The 24,889-nt window shown below is 44.9% G+C and overlaps 1 protein-coding gene across 3 annotated transcripts in view; it reads left to right on the top strand.

Annotated features, from left to right (window-relative positions):
* LOC140190674 (unconventional myosin-XVIIIb-like) overlaps window positions 1–24,889 on the top strand; it is a 462,061-nt gene that overhangs the window by 122,087 nt on the left and 315,085 nt on the right. Inside the window, exons 2-4 of one of the 3 annotated variants that reach the window (XM_072247443.1) lie at window positions 3,092–3,205; window positions 20,308–20,456; window positions 22,026–22,529. In XM_072247443.1, coding sequence (XP_072103544.1) covers window positions 3,169–3,205; window positions 20,308–20,456; window positions 22,026–22,529 — 690 coding nt within the window. In that variant the 5' untranslated portion in view covers window positions 3,092–3,168. The remainder of the gene's footprint in view (window positions 1–3,091; window positions 3,206–20,307; window positions 20,457–22,025; window positions 22,530–24,889) is intronic. The other 2 variants (XM_072247444.1, XM_072247445.1) reach the window with 2 other exon arrangements.

Raw genomic sequence — 24,889 nt, forward strand, 5'->3', positions numbered from 1 at the left:
CACAAATTAGTTAAATGGAGATCTGTTTTTGGAGACCTGTGTGTAGTTAAGGTGTTTCAATTGATTGTAGTAAAACTACACCTGTATCTGGGAAGTTCAACTGCTGATGTCAGTATCTTGGCAAAAGCTACACCACGAAGACAAAAGAACAGTCCAAGAAACTCCACAAAAAGTTTATTGAAAAGTACTGTAGTCTTCTCTGTTCATGGGCATTGGTGTTTCTATAGCAGACAGTGATGTAACCCATCAGGATGTGCATCTATAGAAGTCTGTCAAAGTGTTTGGTTTGATCACATGTCAAATCCACGCAAACTTCTAAGGAAGTAGAAGCTGTGTGTGTTCTCTGTGATGGTAATTACATGCTGGTCCCAGGATAGATCCTCTGATACGATTATGCCAAGGAATTTAAAGCTACTGAAGCTCTCCACCTCCGATCGTCTAATGAGGACTGGCTCATGGACCTCTGGCTTCTTTCCCCTATAGCCTGTAACACCTCTTTAGTTTTGCTGATGTTGAGTGAGAGGTTGACGTGGTACCACTCAACCAGATTTTCAGTTACCCTTCTCTTTGCTGATTTGTCACCATCTTTGATTTGGCCAACAACAGTGGTGTTGTCAGCAAACTTAAATACAGGATTGTGAGTAAGCACACAGCCCACAGCTACGTAGTTGCCCCTGCATTTGTGATAAGTCCACACTGAGTACCGTGCGCAGTTCTGGTTGCCCTAGGAAGGATGTGGAGGCTTTGCATGGGTTTACCAGAACGCAGCCTGGATTAAATGATACATCCTATAAAAATAAACTTGGACTGTTTTATTTGGGGATGTTGGAAAGCTCAGGGAAGAACTGACAGAATTTTATAAAATTACGAGTGGTACAGATTTCATAGACAGTCAGAATCTTTAGAGGGTGCAGATATGATAGTGGCATTCCAGAAGGTTTCAGACAGGCACATGAATGGAGGGGTATGAATCATGTGCAGGCAGAGGGATTCATTTAAATTCGTGTTGTGCTCAGCACAGATATTGTGGGCTGAAGGGCCTGTTTCGTACTGTGCTCTGCTGTCCTGTGTTCTTCACCCTATACCGTGTCTGGGTCATTCAAGTGATATGGCAGTGTGTCTGTGTATGTGTCAGGGTGGGTCCAAACCAGGACAGATTTTAATCTCTAATCTTAAAATGTCCAAGAGCACATTTGTGCAATTGATGATAAAATTCACTGGTGAGTTCGGATAATGTTTCAGGAGTGTGAAGAATTGTTCAGTGACATCCTGGTAACTACTACACGAGGACACACTGCACATCTAAAGCAGTCTGTTCAACTGTCTCTCCATGGTGAAGCTGGTAGATGCTAAGACTCATCATGGGTTCTAAAGAACTAGGAGTGAGCACAATCAGATTAGAGGGTCAGGTGCTAATGGTAAGCTTTCAAACACTGGGGACAGCATGGAGAAAACAGAGGCACACTGGACTATTGACTGGTACAGGGCTGGGGGTGTGAGGGAATGATTGGGGTGGGGTGTGAGAGGATGGTGGGGAGCTTGGAGGTGTGAGAGAATAGGTGAGGTTGGCGTGCGTGCATGGGTGGGTGGGAGAAAGATGGGGGCGGGAGTTTGGAGTGAGAGAATGATAAGAGAGTGGGTGTGAATGGAGGTGGTGTGAGAGAATAGGCAGGTGAAGTAAGAGAATGGACGATGAAGAAGATAAGGGGAGATGCATCTGAGGCCAACCAGTAAGGAGGAGACAAAAAAAAAATCCTGAAAGACAAAGACAGAGACCTAGACAGCACAGACTAGGAGGGCCGAAGGGCCTGTTCCTGTACTGTACTTTTCTATACCTCTATGACTCTAAAAGGAACTATTTCCCTTAGTCAGATACTATACTTGATGGGAGCTAAGAAGAAATAAGGTAAATACAAGCAGACTTTTTCCACTGAGGTTGGGTGAGACTACAACTGGATGGCAAGGGTTAAGGTTGAAAGGTGAAAAGTTTAAGGGGAACATGAGGGGAAACTTCTTCACTCAAACAGTCGTGAGAATGTGGAACCAACCGCCAGCACAAGTGGTGCATGTAAGCTCAATTTCAATGTTTAAGAGAAGTTTGGGTAGGTACATGGATGGGAGGGGTATGGTGGACTATGGTTCAGGTACAGGTGGATAGGAGTAGGTAGTTTAAATGGCTCAGCATGGACTAGATGGGCTGAAGGGCCTGTTTCTGTGCTACACTTTTCTATGACTGTAAATGATTTAATTCAGTGACAGTTGGAGGTCAGAACACATCACTGAAGTGGTGGTGAAGACAGAGGCCTCACCAAATATTAACAGTAATTGGGTGGGCACTTGAAGGAGAATCATCTGCCGGGCTGTGGACAAGATTGGGAAGTGGGACTACCATATGGTCTGTCTTTGCCTAGTGTAGTCACAATGGGCCAAATGGCCTCCTTCCTGTGATAGAGAATTATTGATGCTTAGGAGGGAGGTATTTTCAAAATGCAATAATCACAATGCATTAGAAAACTGTGACTAATTGTGTCGTTGAGGGGAATTGCAAACTGTAAATTTGTAGCTATCTCCAGAGTCTCCTTTCCCTGTGTCCTTTTGGGAGGTGGAAGTGTATTGTGTAATTCTTGCATGAACTGGGTCCCGCCCTAGTGAAGTATCCCTGATTGGTCAGATAATACAATTTGGTTATGCTGAAGTAAATTGCTGAAGTCACTATTTCTGTAATGGACTGAAATAAAATGAAATAGTAAAGATACAACTTCTTACATATATTACAAAGAGCTAAGGGATAAAAAAATTCTCCTGTGCAGTGCCTCGCTTCTGGCTCTGTGCATTGGAATGACACTTGGCCTTTCAGTTGATCAGCAGTAATAGATGAGTTGAGTCAGTAGGTGCAGGGGCTGAAGACCGCTTTCATCTTGTTTCATCTAATCAATGTCTTCATTAGAGAATATGGCTGTTTTATGTGTGACATTTTCCCTCTCTGCATTCTTCCTCTAATCATTGTTTCTTCCCCACCCTCTCTTTCTTCTCTTTCATTGCTTGTATCTCTTTGGGAAAACTCTGTGTCGCCTTTCCACCTGCCATGCAGTTTGATGTCTCCATATTCCTCAAGTCATCCAGCACAGAGTCTGATCCTGTAACGCATCTCGACTAGACTGTGGGAGCATGGCTGTTTCTGCACGCCTAGCATTATGGGAACAAAAGGAAAGTTACCCTACCTGGGTCAACAGGTTTTTACTTCCTGCATGCAGCAGAGACGATGCATTGCATTGGCTTTTAGAAGTGTGACAATCTTCTAACAGATGCTCGTGCAGGATGGTTTGGACTAGACACCTGGGTTTCGTAAATTCACTCAACTTCAGAAAAGTCCCACTTCCTTCCAGTACTGGAAATTCTATGAAATCCCATTATCCATGCATCTGTGCTGGCAATTGTACTCTTAGCCAAGCTGGAAAACTAATTTAAAGTAAATTTGGTATCAAAACTTAAAAGGTTCTAGCAGTACAAAGAAATTGCTTGTCTTAGCAGTTTATTCTCCATTACTCTACTGAGATGTGTTTTGGACATTTCTCCCTTTCTCTCAATCTTTCTGTCATATCTCTCTCTTTCTCTATTACGTTTTCACTCTGTTACCCTAACTCCTTCTTCCTCTCCTTTTATTCCCTATTCTTTTTCTCTCTTTCTCTTTGCCTTTCTCTCTTAATCTCTTTGTCTCTCTCTCTCTTTCTCTCCCCTCTCTCTTTTCTCTCCTTCTCCCTCTCTCTTCCCCAGTCCCTATCCCTCTTAGTACACGTAGATATTTCCATAAGACCATAAAACCATATGATGAAAGGGAAGTATTAGGCCATCTGGCCCATCGAGTCTGCTCCACCATTTCATCATGTCTGATCCAACATTCCTTTCAGGCCCAATCTCCTGCCTTCTCCCCGTATTCCTTCATGCCCTGAACAATCAAGAATCTATTAACGGGCAGCTGTGGAGGCCAAGTCTTTATGTATATTTAAGGCAAAGAATTCCATAGATTCATCACTCGCTGGCTAAAGAAATTCCTCCTCAGCTCCATTCTAAAAGGCACTCCTCTAGTCTGTGGCTCTGTCCTCTGGTCTTGGGCTCTCCCACCATAGGAAACATCCTCTCCACATCCACGCTATCAAGGCCTTTCACCATTCAATAGGTTTCAATTAGGTCATGCCTTAGTCTTCTGAATTCCAGTGAGTACAGGCCCAGAGCTATCAAACACTTCCATATGACAAGCTGTTTAATCCTGGAATCATTATTGTGAACCACCTTTGAACTCTCTCCGGTTTCAGCACATTCTTTCTAAGATAAGGGTCCCAAACCTGCTTACAATACTCCTAGTGGCCTCACCAGTGCTTTATAAATTCTCAACATTACATCCTTACTTTTATACATTTCCTTGCTGTTTTATATGCTTCAATACCATGGCAAAAACTAAACTGGTTAAGTTTGCGGCTTCCTTACATATGAGAGTTTACACTGAAGAAGCTCCTGTCCAGTGTATGTTGTTCTTCTCCTTGCTGAACATCCCCATCTCTCCATCCCTCTGAGTTTCCTCAAGTCAATTAATCTAGTGGGTTGCCCTTCACATCATCAGGTCCTGATAAAGAATTCCCTTTGCTAACCCTGTGATCTCTTCCCACCTCTGCACTTGTTCAACACTTTACAGATATTTACCTACAGAACAGGACAATTAGTTTCTCATACAGGTAACATGTTACCCAGCTGCTCTGCTGTAATTTGATATACCAAGCAGCTTGACATTCTCCTGTTTACTTGAGACCTGGCTTTGTTGTTCCTGCAAGGAGCCCTGGAAAGGTGACAGCTCAGTCAACTAGGACCACATGGGAGAAATATCAATCACCCAGATAGATACTTCTACAATTCTTCAGTAAGTCTGTTTGAATATACTGAGCACACTTTTCTACAACAGGTAGCACACTTATAAGACCATAAGACATAAGAGAAGAGTTAAGCCATTTGGCCTGTCGGATCTGTTCCACCATTCCTGCATGGCTGATTTACTTTCCCTCCCAACCCTGCCTTCTTCCTGTAACTTTTGACACCCTGACTCATCAAGAACCTATCAACCTCCGCTTTAAATACACCTAATGACTTGGCCTCCGCAGCAATGAATTCCACAATTTCTATACCCTCTGACTAAAGAAATTCCTCCTCTGTTCTAAATGGATGTTGCTCTCTTCTGAGGCTGTGCCCTCTAGTCCTAGATTCCCCCATTATAGGAAACATCCTCTCCGCATTCATTCTATTAAGGCCTTTCAATATTCAATAGGTTTCAATGAAATCCACCCCCCCACAACATCCTTTTAAACTCCAGCTAGTATAGGGCCAGACCCTCAAATACTCCTCATATGTTAACCCTTTCATTGCTCAAACCATCCTCATCCACCTCCTCTGGGCCCTCTCCAATGGCAGCATATTTTTTCTTAGATAAGGGGCCTGAAACTGCTCACAGTGCTCCAAGTGCAGTCTGACCAATGCCTTATAAAGCCTCATTATTACATTCTTCACTTTAGTCTTCATGAAATGAATGCTAACATTGTAGCTCCCTTCCCTCTGTACCAAGAAGTAATCCCTAATGATCATGAGCAGTCAAGATGATGCAAGGTGTTGAGAGAACCTTCTGGTGATTTGTAATTTTAATTTATTTGGTCTCTGAAGCCTAGGACAATACTTCTTTCCAATTTTATGTCTGCATTCGCTTATTTAGTTCCTTCTCCATGTTGTGTTTTCATTCTCTTCCCAGCCATTACACATGTCTTAATGTGAGCTTTGTTTTAAACTGAGTACCATTGCTCAGAGAGGTGTTAGTAGAGGAGCTTCTCCAAAGACCAGCCGAGGTGGGAGCTAATTATTGCCTAAACCTAACCTCTAGGCAGAGTTGAGCTTTGGGACTGAGCTGTCAGAATTCATCTTCCTGGTTGTGAAACCAGTGACACAATTTGTAATTCATGAGACCAAGACAATGGGAGAAAGTTCAAGATTCCCAGTTAGGGCACTGAAGGAGCCGGCTAAGTGGAGTTGTCCTTGTAGCCCTGGAAGCCATTCTTTCTCAAGGCCTCTCCAAGTCCTGTTGAAAGTTCCAAGTCATTATGTTTCACCACTCTTTCAGACACTTCAGTTCAGATCATAACTACATTCTGTTTTTAAAAAAAAACATCAAATTCTCCCAACGTGTACAAAATGCAGGAGGAACTCAGCTGGCCAGGAAGCATCTGAGGAGGGGAATAAACTGTTGACATCTCAGCCTGAAACCTCGAGTGTTTATTCCCCTCCATAAATACTGCTTAACTGCATGGGTTCTCCAGCATATTGTGTGAGTGTTGCTCAAGGTTTCGAGCATCTGCAGAATCTCTTGCGTCCGTCAAATTCTCCCTGCGTCTTTTGCCCATAACTTTGAGTCCAGGCTTTGTCCCTTTTGAATCAACTGCTATTGATTGTGGCCTCTTTCTTTTGCCTTTCCCGACACAATCTTAACTGCCCCCAAGAAATTTTCCCTCAGATCTCTTTGACTTTTGAAGAACTATGCCATCTTCTCCAATCCCTAATCCCTGGCACCGACTCTTCTGGATCTTGTCAAGGACCTTTTCATCCTTCCCACAGTGTTTGTGCCCAAAGTTGGATGGCAGTACTACAGATGCGGCCTAGTTTCAATATGGTCTTCCTGACAACAAGACATTCCCTTTGGATATACTTGTGTAGTTACTTTTCCCGTCGAACACTGCAACACAGCACACAATTGCAAAATCAGTGTGTCAACACAAGGCATGACTGTGAGTTTGAATTTCTGATATCCTGTGATTCCAAGTGACTCTGTGTGTTTGGCCTGTCTCAGAGCTGACTGCATCTTCCCAATGGTTTTGAACAAATGTTTTCTAAGTAATGGGATTCTGGCAGCCTCTGTCATGAATGCTTAGTTTCTGGAGCCCTGCTCAGACAGTCGTTGAGGCCGTGACAAGACCTTGCAGGAGTTGTTTAAAATTCAGTAGAACTTCAGGAGTTTTTAAAATAAAGTACCATATTAATAATTTGTTAAATTTTATAATGCCTGTTGATTTTTTTCTTCTCCTAACTCTGTCACCCCATGATATTTATTAATAAATACATCAATGAGAACAGAAGTAGAAGTAAGGCCAGGTTATTCCATTCCTATAGCCTGCTCCACCATTTATAGGTCAAAGCCAGTCCATTCCATTCTTATAACCTGCTCCACCATTTATAGATAGTGGCTGATCTACGGCAATCACCATTTCCCTGAACGATTCCCTTATTTCTCGATTCCTTTAATACCCTGAAACTATCGATATCTGCATAAAATGCTGGAGGAACCTTGCAGGTCAGGCAGCATCTATGGAGGAGAATAAACAGGCAACATCTTGGTCTGACGTCTTTCATCAGAACTGGAAAGGATGGGGGAAGAAGCCAGAATAAGAAGGTGGGGGAGGGAAGGACTACAAAGGACTACAAAGGTGATAGGTGAGAGGGAAGGTGGGTGGGTGGGGGAGGGGGTGAAGTAAGAAGCTGGGTGGTGATAGGTAGAAGAAATAAAGGTCTGAAGAAGACAATAAGATTTAGGAGTAAAACGAGGCCATTTGGCCCATTGAGTCTATTCCGCCATTTCATCATGGTTGATCCATTTCCCTCTCAGCTCCAATCTTCTGCCTTTTCCCTGGAAGCAGGCATCTGTTAGGAGAGGAAAATGGATCACGGGAGAAAGGGACAAAGGAGGGGAACAGAGAGAGGAGAAGGGGGTGAGAATTTATTTCCCTCATAGATACTGCCTGATTTGCTGACTTCCTCCAGCATTTTGTGTGTGTCACACAAGATTTCCTGCATCTCCAGAGCCTCTTGTGTTTGGTATGTAACTGATGACTGCATCTCCTCAGCCCTCTGAATCAGCATATTCCAAAGATTCACCACCCTCTGAGTGAAGAAAGTTCTCCTTGCAACACACATCAAAGTTGCTGGTGAACGCAGCAGGCCAGGCAGCATCTCTAGGAAGAGGTACAGTTGACGTTTCAGGCTGAGACCCTTCGTCAAGTTCTTCTTGTTTCATTCCTAGCAGGGATTGCCTTTATCTTGTTACACTAGTTCTACACACCTCAGCTGAGTCCAACATTCTCAATCCTTCTATATTGTTCAGACCCCAACTAGTTTTGTACATACTTAGAAACCATAGGAACCATAGAAAAACTACAGCACAGAAACAGGCCTTTTGGCCCTTCTTGGCTGTGCCAAACCATTTTCTGCCTAGTCCCTCTGACCTGCACACGGACCATATCCCTCCATACACCTCCCATCCATGTATCTGTCCAATTTATTCTTAAATGTTAAAAAAGAATCCGCATTTACCACCTCGTCTGGCAGCTCATTCCAAACTCCCACCACTCTGTGTGTGAGCAAGCACCCCTAATGTTCCCTTTAAACTTTTCCCCCCTCACCCATGTCCTCTGGTTATTTTCTCCTCTTCTTCTACCCTGTTCAATCTGACCTCACATAACAAGCCCACCATCCTAGAACCCACACTCGATAGGAAGTTTTGATCCTCTTAGCATTGTTCTTGCCACACTCCCTCAACAGCAGGAATATTCTTTTACAGTTAAGAAGACTGGGCACAATCCATCAGGTGTAATCTCACCATGGCCCTATGCAAATATGGTATAACTCTTTGCTCTTGTGCTCAGAGACTCTTTCATTCAGGACCAACATACCATGTGCCATGCCATCCTAATTCTGTTTTATCTGCATGTCAGATTTCAGTGACTTGGATACAAAGCACTCAGGTCTCTCTGAACAGCAGCACTTTAAAAATATTCATTTATAAATAAATTACCATTTCAAAAATTCTCATTTATAAATATAACAATACAAATTTGGGGATGGGGAGAAGGAAAAGAAAAGCTTTTAAAATGGTGATGGTAATCACAAAAGTTCTACAGTGAAATTGAAAATGCAAGACTCATAAGTGAGAGACATCACTCTGATGTTATCAGAAATTGTAATGAAGGGACTGCATTAAAAAAGCATCTCCTCATTTCATCTCTTTCATTTCCTAACTCCTTCCAGGTGGCCTTTTACTGTTATTCATGCTTGTTCTTTTCATATTAGCTATGAAATAATTTCCCAACTGTAGTTTAAAAAAACTGCTGACTCAGAGGTCAGGCAGCGGTTGTGGTTAATCTGAGAAAGTTAGTGTTTCAGGTTGACAACCCTTCATCCTGTAATACCTTTCTTAGTTCTGTGGCAACAAATTTTCTACTGTACAAAAGTATCAGGAACATACATATAGCTAGGGGAACTCAATGGAACAATATCTGTGGAGGGATAGGAATTGTTGACACTTTGGGTCGAACTCCGAAGCAAGGTTCTGATACGAAAGGTTGAAATTCTTTTCACTCACTGATGTTGTTCGACCGGATGAGTTGCCCCTGCCCTAGACTCTAGCACCTGCAGTCTTCCGTGCCTAAAAATCAGGGAGATCTCATGGGACAAGCGCTTTTACATTCACAGTTGACCAATACTTATGAGTTAACTGATTCAGTGATAAGGGAGATGGAAAAATGTAGCAGGAGGCTTGGGTAGATGACAGGCACCAGGGTTGTTTATTTGGGACAATTAACTATTTTGCTGAAAACTGTCTGCAAAAGACGTTAAGAAAGAGAACATGAAGAAGGCCCATGTGACCTCTTAAGCCTGCTCTACTGTTCAAGCAGATTCTAGTGAATCTTGTGCCTCAGGACCATTTTCCTGCCTAATTTCTTGTCCTCCAAAGATCCATCGAACTCACCTTGTGGTAACTCATCTTCCTTAGCCTTCTGAAGTAGCAAATTCACAGCGCTATGAGAAAAGGTATTTCCTCATCTCAGTAACAAAAGGCCAATCTCTTATACACAGACCCATCCCTTCAACTCCTCAGTCTACAGAATAGTCATCCATCCTGTTAATCCACTTCTGAATAAGAATATCTCTCATTCTGTACCACGTTAATTTGTCTAGTCCAGTGTTACTCAATGTTCCCTCAACATAGTCATCAATGAGTCCAAGGCAAATATCTCTTAAGTTAGGTATGAGATGTAGACTGCCTCACCAAATCCTGAGCAGCAGTCTCTCATTTTCTGTTCCAATTTCATGACAATAAAGACCAACGCACAATTTACCTTCAAAACAACTTACTGCATCTGCTCGTTTATTTTCTGAATTTCAGAAACCAGCATGTCCCAAATCCCTCTGTGTCCATAACATTATTAGCTTCTCTGAATATAAATAATGAATTCAATTATAATACAATATACTCTGTTATTAATCCATCTTGCCCACCTATCCATATCCATTAAAATTTAAGCCTTGCATCGGATTTCTTTTTAAAGAGAAAAGTTTTTGAGATGGATGTTATTGGCCATTGAAGGTGTATTAGGCTTGGGCTAGAGACTGTCTGAGTTCAGGGAAATTAAAGTGGATGCAGGATTCCATCTCTGCTTTGCTAACTATGGTACTGAAGCCAATGTTTTGTAGATTAGTGACATTTTTTCATGTTCTATTTTGTGCATGTTTGATTGTAAAATTAGTAGATTCATTAAGCATCTTTATGCAGAATGTTGCTGTTCATCCTAAAGACAGTTAACCAGGATTCCAATCTCTTGGCATGTCTGATGTTTCTACTTACATGTTGGGGGTGTTTGCTGAGATTCCAACTCAGACCATAAGATATAAGAGCAGAATTTGGTCATTCGGTCCATCGTCTGCTCTGCCATTCAATCACAACTAATTTATTTTCTCTCTCAACCCCATTCTCTTGCCTTCTCCCCATAACCTTTGATAACTTTACCAATCAAGAACCTATTAATCTTTGCTTTAAATATACCCAGTGACTTGGCCTCCACAGCTGTCCATGGCAATGAATTCCACAGATTTACCACCCTTTGATTAAAGTGTATAAGATGATGAGAGGCATTGATCGTGTGGATAGTCAGAGTCTTTTTCCCAGGGTTGAAATGGCTAGCACGAGAGGACACAGTTTTAAGGTCCTTGGAAGTAGGTATAGAGGAGATGTCAGGGGTAGGTTTTTTATGCAGACGGTGGTGAGTGTGTGAAATGGGCTGCCGGCAATGGTGGTGGAGGCGGATATGATAGGGTCTTTTAAGAGACTCCTGGACAGGTACATGGAGCTCAGAAAAATAGAGGGCTACGGGTAACCCTGGGTAATTTCTCAGGTAAGGACATGTTTGGCACAGCTTTATGGGTCAAAAGGCCTGTATTGTTCTGTAGGTTTTCTATGTTTCTATGTTCTAAAGAAATTCCTCCTCACCTCTGTTCTAAAGAGGCATCCCTCTATTCTGAGGCTGTGCACTCTGGCCCTAGACTCTATTGGAAACATCCTCCCCACATCCACTCTGTCTGGGCCTTTCAATATAAAGTCTCACTAATCATAAGTCTGGCTTGGAGAATGAGTCTGTGTGGGTTGAACTCACCTCATCAATGACAGTAATCGTTTGCAAGACTGTGTGATGGAAGTACAGATTGATGTTGGGAAACATGGTGAAGCATTAGCTGTGTTTCAGTGCAAGGCAGTTGGCAGGTGGGTAGGGCTGGGGTGGAGTTGAATTGTACTGGACTGCCCTAGTGAGTAAATCAAGGCATGATTTCAGAGCCAGGCTTTAAGGATTTGAAGACCAGGAAAGGTGATGAAGACTGGGTCAGAAGCCTAAGTTTTAAGGCACAATTGAGTTAGAGTAGAGAATGATCAAATGCCCCATCTTCATGGTGATGAACATGAGAAGCACTACCTTAAGCAATGAATGTCGATGCCCTGTTAGTCACAGAGCAGTGGAAGTAACCCATCAAACACCCATTTGCATTGATCCCACACTCATCCATCCATTCACAGCACCATTAAGTCACACAGCTGGGGAACTGGCTGTTCAGTTCACTAAATCCATGTTGACCAGTAATACCCATCTGCATTAACCTCACCTTCCAGCACTTGGCCAATACCCTTCCAAGCCAATGTGATTCAGGTACTTGTTAACTGCTCTTGATGACTCCGTTTCTCCCACTCTTATTGGGCAGTGCTTTCAAGGTACTCCCCACCCTCTAGGACGAAAAGGTTACCCTAAAATCCTACCCTCTATTTTTATGTACCTCTGATATGGTATGGGAAAAGTTTCCTGTAGTTTACCCTGTCTATATTCATAACAATTTATATACTGCAATCACGTTCCTTCTTAATCTCTTCTGCTCCAGGAAAAAATGAACAGTTTCTCCTGTCTTTTCCCAGAGCTAAAATGTTCCATCCCAGGCGACACCCTGGTGGTTCTCCTCTGCACTCTCTCCGGTATGATCACACACTTCCTATAAGCTGGTGAACAGAACGGCTCACACTACTCCAGCTCTCCCTACACTCCCAATCAGTCTTCCGAGGTCCTGCCACTCAGCTGCACAACCTGCCAAGATGTACATCTCTGGGATCTGGCCTGGAAAGTAATGGGCACTTTCCTTATGTTTTTAATTTCTACTGACCTGTCCTGGAGCCGGATTGCACAGAAGCAATGCTTACCGTAGGTCACACGTGTATTTATCAGCAATGAATGCACATACTCAAAAGGCAAGCAATTAACTCCAGAAACAATTGTGCAAGCCTTCTCCATAGCAAGAATACATCTCCTTTAGAAAAGGAGATTCCAACTTTGGAGAAAGGCTTACATCATTCTTTCAAACTACTGTAATAGGGGTACAGGTACATAGATCCTTGAAAGTGGCAAAACAGGTAGACAAAGTAATGAAGTACACTTACAATACAGGCAGACAGTAATGAAGGGACATTTGGCACAATTACAATACAGGCAGACAGGGTAGTGAAGGGGTGTTTCGTAGGCTTAGAAAACAGGTAAGCAGAGTAGTGGAGAAGGTGAATTGATTGGTCAGAATAGAGTACAGGAGTTGGGACGTTGTGGTACAGATGTAAACACATTGGTAATGCCACATTTGGAGAATTATATGTAGTTCAGGTCACCCCACTGAAGGAAAAATGTCATTAAACTGGATCAAAGGCTATTACCAGGGCTGTAAATACAATGGTATGGTCTCGCATATTCTGTATAGTCAGAGACCAAATGTGCACCATTGTGACTAGGCACTAAAATATAATTTGATCAGCAGATAGATCCTTGAGTACCGACTGTGGTCTGTGCAATTCCATTGTAGTACTTTTTCTGAAGAGGCACAGCATAGTTACAGGCCATTGTGGCCCAAAGAATCCATGTAACCCCAGGAGGAAAAGGGAGCACCCAGTGGAAATCCTTGTGGTCATGGGGCAAACATATGAACTCCTTATGAATAGTGGCAAAATTGAACCCAGGTAGCTGTTGCTGTAATAGTGTTTTGTTAACTGCAGTGTGACCATGGTGAACATGAACTCCCTATGGACAGTGGAAATGAACCCGGGTCGCCGGCCCTGTGACAGCGTTTTGTTAACTGCAGTGTGACCGAGCCACCTTATGATATTTAACATTGATATCTCCTCCCCTATAGAGCACACCCTATGCCCTGTTATGTGAGAATTCCCGAGGTAGATCCAGGGAGGGCATGCTGGTACTCTGACAAAGTGATGCTGAAAGGTGCTTTTAAGATGCTTTTGTCAACGCGAATACTGTGTTCTGTCTGCACCAGCCATTAGGTGGGAGCTATCAGAAAGGCTTTTAGCTTAAAGGGTACTTATATTTCTGTACTCAGAGGTTACACATGCTGTTGACCTGTTACAGAGCAGTCTGTAATTTGCCTGAACACCACTAAGGTAGTGAGGGGTGATTTTCTCAATTGGAACACCGTCTGTGATTGAATAGTCAGCCGATGCAGACTGTCTTGGGTCTTCTAGCACAGAGAGGGAGGGCTTGATCAATGTGCCAGAAGGTGATCCATAATCTGTGCATCTCTTCCTCCACGTCCTCCTCCCCTTCTGCTTCTGAAATTCAACTTCCATTGAAGTCAGTGTTGTCAATTCCCAATTTGCCTCCCTCCGTATCCTGAAGACTTTGACGCAGTCATCCTTTGGCCTAAATTCCAAGAATGAATGAACTCCCAAGGCTTGAGGAGGATGTGAGGTATCCTGGGGGTCTGAACCTCCTCTGATTAAAATAACTTGGTGAGGCATTATTGGGAATATGCCAATGAGAAAATATGTGACTAGCGTGATAGTGTAGCGGTTAGCGTAATGCTATTACAGCGCCAGCAGCCAATTCTGCTGCTGCTGTGTGTAAGGAGTTTGTAGTTCTCCCCAGGTCTGCGCAGGTTCCTCCAGGTGCTCTGGCTTCCCCTCACCTTCCAAAACATGCGGGTTAGTAGGTGAGCTGGTCATGAGGGAGTAGTTGGACTCCACAGACTCATCGGCCAGAAGGGCCTGTCACCATGCGGTATCTCTAAAATTGTAAATAAATAGACAGAATAATAAACACAAAGCACTAGAACACATCAGGTGCAGGCAGCATCTATGGAGGAGAGCAAACTATCATCTGGGCTGAGACCCTTATCAGGACTGGAAAGAAAGGAGAAGGAAGTCAGAATAAGAGAGTGAGGGGGAATGGGAAGGAGTACAAACTGGCAGGTGACAGGTGAGGGTAAGGTAGGCAGATGGGGGAGTGGGAGATAGGTGGTAAAGGTAAGGGGCTGGAGAGGAAGGAATCTGATGGGAGAACAGAGTGGACAATAGGAGAAAGGAAAGGATGAAAGGCACCAGGGGGAAGGGATAGGTCGGTGAGGAAAAGAGAAGGGAGCCAGACTGTATGGAAGAATGGTATGGTCGCTCCACTCTTGACTCCAAAGGAAATTACACACCAGTTAGCCTGACTTCAGTGGTTGGGAAGATGTTGGATTTAATTGTTAAGGATGAGGTTATGGAGTACTTGGTGACACAACCATACTTGGTCAGCATGGTTTCATTAAGGGCAAATCTTGCCTGACAAACCTGTTGGAATTCTTTAAGGAGATTACAAGTAGGATAGATAAAGGGGATACAACATTGTATATTTAGAGTTTCAGAAAGCCTTTAACAAGATGCCACACATGAGGCTGCTTACCAAGTTAATTGCCCATGGTAGTACAGCCAACGGTTAGAGCATTGGCTGATTGGTAGGATGCAGCGAGTGGAAATAAAAGGATCCTTTTCTGGTTGGCTGCCGGTGACTAGTAGTGTTCTGCAGGGGTTGGTGTTGGGACCACTTCTTTTTTTGCTGTATGTCAATAATTTAGATGATGAAATAGATGGCTTTGTTGCCAAGTTTGCAGATGATATGAAGATAGGTGGAGGGGCAGGTAGTGTTGACAAAACAGGTGGGCTGCAGAAGGACTTAGACGGATTAGGAGAAAGGGTAAGAATGTGGCAAATAAAATTATGGCTTGGCTTCGCAAACGAAGATTTAGGAAGGGGACTGCCCACGTCTGTTGCAGGCTTGCTGGTGGCTGACGAGGCCAATACGGGACAGTTAGGTCTGGCCACAGCGGCTGCAAGGGAAATTCTGTTCTGGGTTTGGTGCTGCTGTGTCACGGTTCTTCCTCCTCCTTTTGTCCTCAATGCCAGCCCTGCATGCGTTCTCGAAGGAGGAGACACACTGGGGGTGAATGGTGTGTTGCCAGGCCTCACAATTGAAGGCTAGATTAGACCACTGGCGATGGTCAATGTGACAGGCACCAAGGGATTTCTTCAGAGAGTCCTTGTACCTCTTCTTCGGTGCCCCTCTGTCACGGTGGCCAGTGGAGAATCCGCCATACAGCACAATCTTGGGCAGGCGATGATCCTCCATCCTGGAGACGTGCCCTGCCTAGAGCAGCTGTGTCTTCAACAGCATGGCCTCGATGTTGGTGACCTCTGCCTGTTCGAGGACTTCAATGTTGGTGATGAAGTCACTTCAGTGGATGTTGAGATGGAAACACTCGAGGAGTGTAGGTGGTGACAGTAGGTGACCCACGACTCGGAGCCGCACAGGAGAGTGGTCAGTACAATGGCTCTGTACACACTGATCTTTGTGCCTTTCTTCAGATGCTTGTTGTTCCAGACTTTTTTGTACAGCCTGCCGAATGCGCTGTTTACCTCTGCCAGTCTGTTGTCAATCTCTTTGCCAATCTTGGCATCTGACGAGATGGTGCACCCCAGGTAGCTGAACTGGTGGACTGTCTTCAGCTCTACCTTACCGACGGTGATGCGGGGAGGGTGCTAATCTTCCTGAGGTGCAGGCTGATGGAGAACTTCTGTCTTCTTCAAGCTGACTTCCAGTCCGAAGAGCTTGGCAGCCTCTGCGAAGTAGGATGTTATACGCTGCAGGGCTGTCTCTGTGTGGGTGACAAGGGCAGCATTGTCGGCGAATGTCTTGGTGTGGGACTGTAGTTGCCTCAGGTTGAACAGGCTGCCATTGGTCCTCATCATCAAGATCTTCTGTGGCCCTCCTGAGCATCATGCTGAAGAAGATGATGAAGAGAGTCGGTGCGAGGATGCAGCCTTGCTTTACTCCTTTGCCTATTGGGAAGGGCTCTGCGATGTCATTGTTGTGTCTGACTTGACCACTCTGATCTTCATGTAGCTGGATGACCATGCTGAGGAACTGTGAGGGGCATCCCGTCATTCCATGATTTGCCACAGACCTTCCCTGCTCACGGTGTCGAACGCTTTGGTAAGGTCGACAAACGTCACGTACAATCCCTTGTTCTGTTCCCTACATTTCTCTTGGAGCTGCCTGAGAACAAATACCATGTCAGTGGTGCTCCTGTTGGCTCTGAGCCACACTGGCTCTCTGGGAGGTGTTCTTCTGCAATGATGGGCACCAATCTGTTCAGGAGTACTCTTGCGAGGATTTTTCCTGCGATAGAGAGAAGAGTTATCCCCTGGTAGTTGGAGCAGTTGAACTTTTCCCCCTTGTTCTTATACAGGGCGATGATGACTGCATCATGGAGGTCCTGTGGTAGTTTACCTTGTCCCCAGCAGCAAACAAAGAACTTGAGGAGTTTGGTGTGTAATGCTGGGCCCCCATGCTTCCAAATCTCATGTGGGATTCCATCAACTCCCGCTGCCTTGCCACTTTTCAGCTGCTCTATGGCCTTGACTGTCTCTTCTAGGGTTGGAATCTTGTCCAGTTTTGTTTTCTCTGGCTGTTGTTGGATGCGATGAATTGCTGAGTCTTGGACCATGCGGTTGGCGCTGAAGAGAGTCTGGAAATGTTCCGACCACCAGTTCAGGATGGACGCCTTGTCTGTGAAGAGCGCCTGACCGTCTGCACTGCGCAAGGGACTCTAGACCTGGTGCGAAGAGCCGTACACTGCTCTCAGGGCTTCATAAAACCCTCTGTAGTCACCGCTGTCTGCGCAAAGCTGAGTTCTCTTTGCAAGGTTGGTCCACCACACATTCTGAATCTCTCAAAACTTGCGTTGGAGGTTGCTGCATACAAGGTGGAAGGCTGCTTTCTTATCAGGACAAGACGGCTGAGCAGGGTGCGTCTGGTGGGCAGATCTCTTCTTCGCCAGCAATTCTTGGATCTCCTGGTTGTTCTCATTGAACCAGTCTTTGTTCTTCTTTGTGGAAAACCCTAGGACTTCTTCTTCAGGATGGTGGTTTTTAGGTGTTCCCAAAGCACTTCTGGAGAGGAGTCTGTAGGGAAACTGGGATCCTGAAGCCTCGACTGAAGATTCATCTGAAAGTCAGCTTTCACTTCAGCTGACTGGAGGTTGCCAACCTGAAACTTCTTCCTTGGAGCGCCTCCTCGCTTTGGCTTAGGTTTGAAATGGAGACTGAATTTGTAGCAGACAAAATGATGGTCTATATGACACTCTGCGCTGGACATCATTCGGGTGAGTAAGGCGTCCTGGAGGTCTCTCTGGCGCACCAAGATGTAGTCTATGAGGTGTCATTGGCCGAGGATGCATCCAGGTTGTCTTCAGACTGTTTTTCCGCTGGAAGATGGTGTTAATGATGGTGAGTTGCTGATCCGTGCAAAACTCTAACAGAAGGCGCCCGTTGTCGTTGCAGTTTCCAACACCATGTTTGCCAAATACTCCTTTCCAGGCTTCTGAACCTTGGCCGACTCTGGCATTGAAGTCATCTGCAGGGTCGTTCTGTACGAGGTTGCGCAGATCAGTGTAAAACACTCCCTTTCTGCAGGATCTGCTTGAAGAGTGGGGGCGTACACGCTGAAGAGTATGGCATGCTGCTTGGTTTGAAGTGAGAGGCGCATGGAGATGATGCAGTCGGAGTGGCCCGTTGGCAATTTTTCAAGTTTGGAGGCAATGGAGTTCCTGACCAGAAAGGCGTTTCTCAGTCTCCGGCTTGCCCGAGCAGTAGAGGGTGTATCCGGCACCATGTTCTTGAACGTTATCTTCCTCTGGGAAGCAGACTTCACTGACAGCAGCGATGTCAACATTCAGTCTTGAAAGTTCATGCGCAACTGGAGCGGAGCGTCGTTCTGGGCGACCACTGTCTGCTATATCGGGCATGGTTCTGATGTTCCAGCATGTGAGCTTTAGTCCTTGCACTCCTTGTGAGGCAGGTGTGTACCTTTTCTTTTTTGTTGTTGTTCGACCGCATTTGAGGATGCCCGTTGACCAGCTGGAGGAAATGAAAACGAGCTTTGGTTAGGCCGCCTTTTCTAGGCCCCTCTCCTTGTGGAGCAAGCAGTGCTGTCCCTAGAGAAGGCTGCTTGGTCGTTCAGGGTGCTGCCGAATGATATCACCGTCTCCGGGGTCAACATCAGACAACCCATACACCTGAACTGCCTGCACGCAGGATCGGAACTGCGGCTTCCAGTGTCATCTTCCTCCTGCCGTTTTCGCCCCTTTTCCATCGCTGCAGGGCTTGATGAGTGGTCGTAGACGTGGGTGTGTCCTTCAGCCTGCAAAATGGTATTTTAGGTGGAGTGCAGTGTGCGTGGTACTGGCCCCACCCTTTACACCCGGGGTTCATCTGCATTGCCTAGCAAGCAGGGATGGTGACAGCGAGGTCCTCGGGTCGTAGGAGTTACGTCAGAGTGTCCTTCTCCGAGGTGGATGGCCTGACAAGGCTAACGAGCACCACCTGCCCAGGTTGGGATTCAGAGTTGTCCTTCCCTTAGGCTGGCTGCCAACCAAGGCTAACGATCCCAGCCCACCCATCCAGTTATACTGCCCGACACTCGATCGCGCCATGACATAGCAAGTTCGATGGAAACGGGGGGGTACTGACAAGAAAGTGTTGCTACAGACGCAGTAATGTAGGTGAGGCCACTGACAAATGAAATTCTATGTTGGAAGATGCATGGTCATGCACTTTGGTAGAAGAAATAAATGTGCAGACCATTCTCTAAAGAGGGAAACAATCCAAAAATCTGTGATGCAAAGGGACTTGAGAGTCCTTGTGCGGAACACCCTAAAGGCTAACTTGCAGGTTGAGTCAGTGGTGAGGAAGGCAAATGCAATGTTACCATTCATTTCAAGAGGTCTAGAATACAAGAGCAGGGATGTGATGCTGAGGCTTTATAAGGCATCGGTATTGTGAACAGTTGAGTATTGTAAACAGTTTTGGGCTCCTAATCTAAGAAAAGATGTGCTGGTGTTGGAGAGAGGCCAGAGGAGGTTCATAAGGAAGATTCCAGGAATGAATACAAGGAACGTTTGATGGCTGTGGGTCTGTACTTGCTGGAATTCAGAAGGACGCGGGGGAATTTAATTGAAACCTTTTTGAATGTTGAAAGGCCTAGACAGATATGGAAAGGATGTTTCCCATGGTGGGGGAGTCTAGAACAAGAATGCACAGCCTCATGATTGAGGGGTGTCCATTTAAAACAGAGATGTGGAGAAATTTCTCTAGCCAGAAGGTAGTGAATTTGTGTAATTTATTACCACAGGCAGCTGTGGACGCAAGGTCATTGGGTGTATTTAAGGCAGAGATTGATAGGTTCTTGATTGGACCACAGAATGAGGGCCACAGGCGGAGGGCCACAGAATGATGGCGAGGAGAGAAAAAAAGGATCAGTCATGATTGAATGGCGGAGCAGACTCGATGGGCCAAATGGCCTAATTCTGCTCCTATGTCTTATGGTCTTACGGTCTAAATGGAAGAATAGGGAAGGAAGAGGGGAAAAATAAAAAGGGAAGTAATGCCTTTGAAGAACTGGGAAGTTGGAGGTGAAAAAGCTGCTAGTGAGGCTGAATTTTGTTTACCTGTGGAAGCCCAGTGCATGGCAGTACATTGCAAGGAGTGCCTGGAGAAAAGAGAGTCCTTCTAAAGTGTCCCTTGGTCAATTTGTGTGCAACAACAGATCAAGCAGGAGGAACATCCTTCTCCCCCCGTATCGCCAACCTCACCCATAGCCACCGCAGGATTCATCAAACAGCTTGTCCGGCAAACGGAGAAGGAAGCAAAAGAGAATCGTCGTCAGGAGAAGGAGCGGAGAATCGAGCAGCAGGTGAGGTCTCTGGAACCGGATGCATTGGAAATGTTCCTGTTAGCCCGTTAGGTGTGAAGGCACTTCTGCTGCCTGTTACCTCAGTGATTGGTTTGTTGTTGCCACAGATACCGATACACAGGAAAGCTTTAGCTTACATACAACAAAGAACATTACAGCACAGTACAGGCCCTTCAGCCCACGTGCTATGCCAGACTTTTAACCGACTCTAAGATCAATCCAACCTTCCCTCCCACGTAGCCCTCCATTTTCATATCATTTTCCCTTTGGGGACAGCACTGTGTCATGCCTCTATTACAGTGCCAGTAATGTGGGTTTGATTCCCACTGCTGCCTGAAGTTTTTACGTTCTCTTTGTGACTGCATGGGTTTCTTCTGGGTAATCTGATTTCCTTCCACATTCCAAAGATGTAAAGGTTAGTAGGATAATTGGTCACATATGTGTAATTAGGTGCTCCAGGCTCGTTGGCCTTGAAGGGTCTGTTACTGTGATGTAAGCCTCTAAATCAAAATCCATGTATCTATCTGACAGCCTTTTAAATGTCCCTAATGTATCTGCCTCTACCACCTACCCTGGCAGGGCGCTTCATGCACCCACCGTGCTCTGTAAAAAAAACTGACTTCGGATACTCTCCCTATGCTCTCCTCCAGTCTCTATGGCTTGTGTGGATTGAGACAGATCTCTCCAGATGTAGGTAGGTCATCAAGACGTCACAAAAAATAAAGCAGAATGGAAAATGTAATGCTACAGAGACAGTGAAGTGCAGGTAGACACATAAAATGTCGGGACAACGGCAACTAGATTGAGAGATCAAGAGCAGTAGGAGAGAAACTGTCCTACATTCCTCTCAGATCCTCTTTCCAATTCTGTTCCAGTTTCTGCACCTTCACAACCATCCCTCAAGCTGACAAGGACCTTTCTAGTTATTAGAATCCTGTCCCTTATAAACGTTCCCTCAGAGCGAGCCTCTGGTCTCCTCATCTGTATATTGGTGTTGTGTGACTGGGAATTGCTGTTCATGTGGGAAAGGACAACCAGATTGGTTCAGTGTTACATCTAGTACTGATTCCTCCCAGTTCCACACTGAACCCATCCAGTGAGCTCCGGGTTAGAGCCCAGCATAGTACTGCAGATAAATAATTGTGATATAATAAGATCAAACACAAACTAAAAGTAAGAATTTATTTTGATATTGATCAATTTTTGATGGAATTGTTGTAAAAGTAAAATCCTGCAGGTTCTGGATACCTGAAATCAAACAGAGGGTGCTGGAAATACTCAGCAGGTCAAACAGCCTCGGTGAAGAAAGAAACAGAGCAAATGTTTCCGATCCACAAACTTTCAGAAGAACTAATGGAAGTTATGAACAAGTCCAATGAAAGATCAGCTGTTTTTCTCTCTATGGACGCTACCTGACTTGTTGAATACTTCCAGCCTTTTCTGTTACATCATGAGCTTAATGAGTTTGAGTTTTCCTGTCTGTGTGATCAATGATGCATGCTATACATTAAGGTCCTCCGCCTCCTCGTCTCGCCACCACTACTAACCTTAACCCTTCTCCTATTCCAGCGCCCAGGTAAATTGGATAATAGTTTGGTTCAACATTTTTTACATTTAACTCAGAATGACAGCCAGCCAGTAGACGAAGCAATGGAGAGCAGGACTCAGGTACTGGTAAATGGGCACCATGGTGATGCACCTGAGATTCAGCATACACCTCCGCCTCCACTAGCAGAAAGGGTGAAGGCCGAATGTAAACAGCCAAGGACATTCAGGAAACCAAACCCTGTCCAACTGGTGGCAGCGTCAGTGGGAGATGCCACCCTGGAACCGGCAAATGTGGAGAGTTGCCAGCAAAAGGTGGATTCATTCCAAGCTAAACCAGGCTCCGTTGCCGCGGAAACCAGTGCCAGTGGTCAGCAGCTCATCAGGCAGGAGGTGCTTTCAAAAGAGGATGGGAAATCCCAAGAAGTGGGGGAGAAGGTGGCAGAACACAGGCAAGAAGATCCCATCAATCAAAACACCACTCAGGAGGCTGAGGAAAGTCGAAAGGAGCAAATGGATTTAGAGAAGGTAAGTTCTGTCTGTACTTAGTACAATGCAGTGTGTTACCTTTGTTTGCTGCTCATTTAAATGTATCTGGATGATTCATTTATTGGAAACACAAATTGTTAATCTTAGTAATGATCATGTGGGATCTTTTGACCAGAGTTTTGAACCATATCAGTGGAAGAGCGCATGATCCCAGTTTTCCCTAGAAGGAGCAAAATATCCTGAGTAATGTTACTTTGGATTTCACCATTCTCTCCATCATGAAACCAGCCCCGTGCTTTCCCACGGTTTTATTAACCTCCAGGTTGAGTCAGTAGTGAAGAAGGCGAATGCAATGTTGGCATTCATTTCTAGAGGAATAGAGTATAGGAGCAGAGATGTGATGTTGAGGCTCTATAAGGCGCTGGTGAGACCTCACTTGGAGTACTGTGGGCAGTTTTGGTCTCCTTATTTAAGTAAGGATGTGCTGACGTTGGAGAGGGTACAGAGAAAATTCACTAGAATGATTCCGGGAATGAGAGGGTTAACATATGAGGAACGTTTGTCCGCTCTTGGACTGTATTCCTTGGAGTTTAGAAGAATGAGGGGAGACCTCATAGAAACATTTCGGATGTTGAAAGGCATGGAGAGAGTGGATGAGGCAAAGTTGTTTCCCATGATGGGGGAGTCTAGTACGAGAGGGCATGATTTAAGGATTGAAGGGCGCCCATTCAGAACAGAAATGCGAAGAAATTTTTTTAGTCAGAGGGTGGTGAATCTATGGAATTTGTTGCCACGGGCAGCAGTGGAGGCCAAGTCATTGGGTGTATTTAAGGCAGAGATTGATAGGTATCTGAGTAGCCACGGCATCAAAGGTTATGGTGAGAAGGCGGGGGAGTGGGACTAAATGGGAGAATGGATCAGCTCATGATAAAATTGTGGAGCAGACTCGATGGGCCGAATGGCCGACTTCTGCTCCTTTGTCTTGTGGTCTTGTGGTCTAATAGTCACAGGGAGTTATTTTTGCTTCATTACGAAGTAATTTAAACTGATTCCAATCCTCAGTGCAAATTTTTAAACTTCCATGATCACTTGCTCACGTGTAGACTAAGAGGAGAAAAATAATCAAAATTGAGTCACACATCTTTTAAAATGTTAAAGTAATACATCACAGAAACAGGTTTTTCCACCCAGTTGGTCTATCACGACCAAAATGCCCCATCCAAGTTAGTCAAATTTGCCAGCATTTGGCCTATAATCTTTGAAATTGCTCCAGTCCATGTACACGTCCAACTGTCTTTTCAATCACTTCCTCTGGCTGCTCATTCCACATAGACAGAACCCTTTGTGTAAGAAAGTCTTCCCTCATGTTCTTCCTAATTCTTTCCATTTCGCCTTCAATATATGTCCTCTAATTTTTGATACCCCCATTCTGGGATAAAAATGAAGTGCATTTACCATACCTATGATCCTCATGATTTTATACATCTCTATCAGTCTCCTAGGCTTTGAAGAATGAAGTTCTATCCTGTCTAACCTCTCAAGACCTGGGAGCAAACTTGTAAATCTTTTCTGCATTCTTCCAGCTTAATAACATCTTTCCCACAGTCCACTGCCCATCACACCGCTGATGCTAGGACAGCAATGAAGGGCCTCCATCTCTCTCAGTGTTCAGGGCCTTCCTTCTTTGTGTGAGTAGCTTCCTCTTGGTTTTCACTACTGCCAGTCATGCAAGTCGCAGGTGGAGACTCACTGGGGACAACACTGTCCAAACACTGGGCACAAAACTGGGGACAACACTGTCCAAACACTGGGCACAACATGGTTTCAACATTGGGCACAACACTATCCCAACCCTGTCCAAACACTGGGCACAACATGGTCTCAACACTGATCCCTGAGGCACACAACTAGTCAAGAGCCTCCAGTCTGAGAAACACCATCACCACCCTCTGCTTTCTACCCTCAACCCCACTGTGATTCCAAGTAGCTTTTCCTGGAATCCATACCATTGAACTTTCTAGAGCAGCTGACCATGTGGGGCCCTATTAAAGGCCTTGCCAAATTACATATCAACCACACCCACTGCCCTGCCTTCATCAACCTTTATGACACACTTATAAATATCTTATCCCTCAGAATCCTCTCCTATAACTTACCTAAAACAGACGTTAGACTTACTGGCTGATAGTTCTCATTGTTTTCTTTGCCTGCCATCGTTATATAAAGGCAGACCATTCACTACTGACCATGCCTCTGGCTAAGGATAATGCAAGAATCTGAGCCAGGGCTTCCAAAATTTATTCTCTAGTCTTCCACAGTGTTCTTGGATAAACCTGGTCAGGCCTTGAAGACAAGTTTACCTTCATAACTTTTAAGACATCCAACACCTCCTCTCCTGT

The sequence above is a fragment of the Mobula birostris genome, chromosome 31 (assembly GCF_030028105.1).
Source record: "Mobula birostris isolate sMobBir1 chromosome 31, sMobBir1.hap1, whole genome shotgun sequence".
NCBI classification, from domain to species: Eukaryota; Metazoa; Chordata; class Chondrichthyes; order Myliobatiformes; family Myliobatidae; genus Mobula; species Mobula birostris.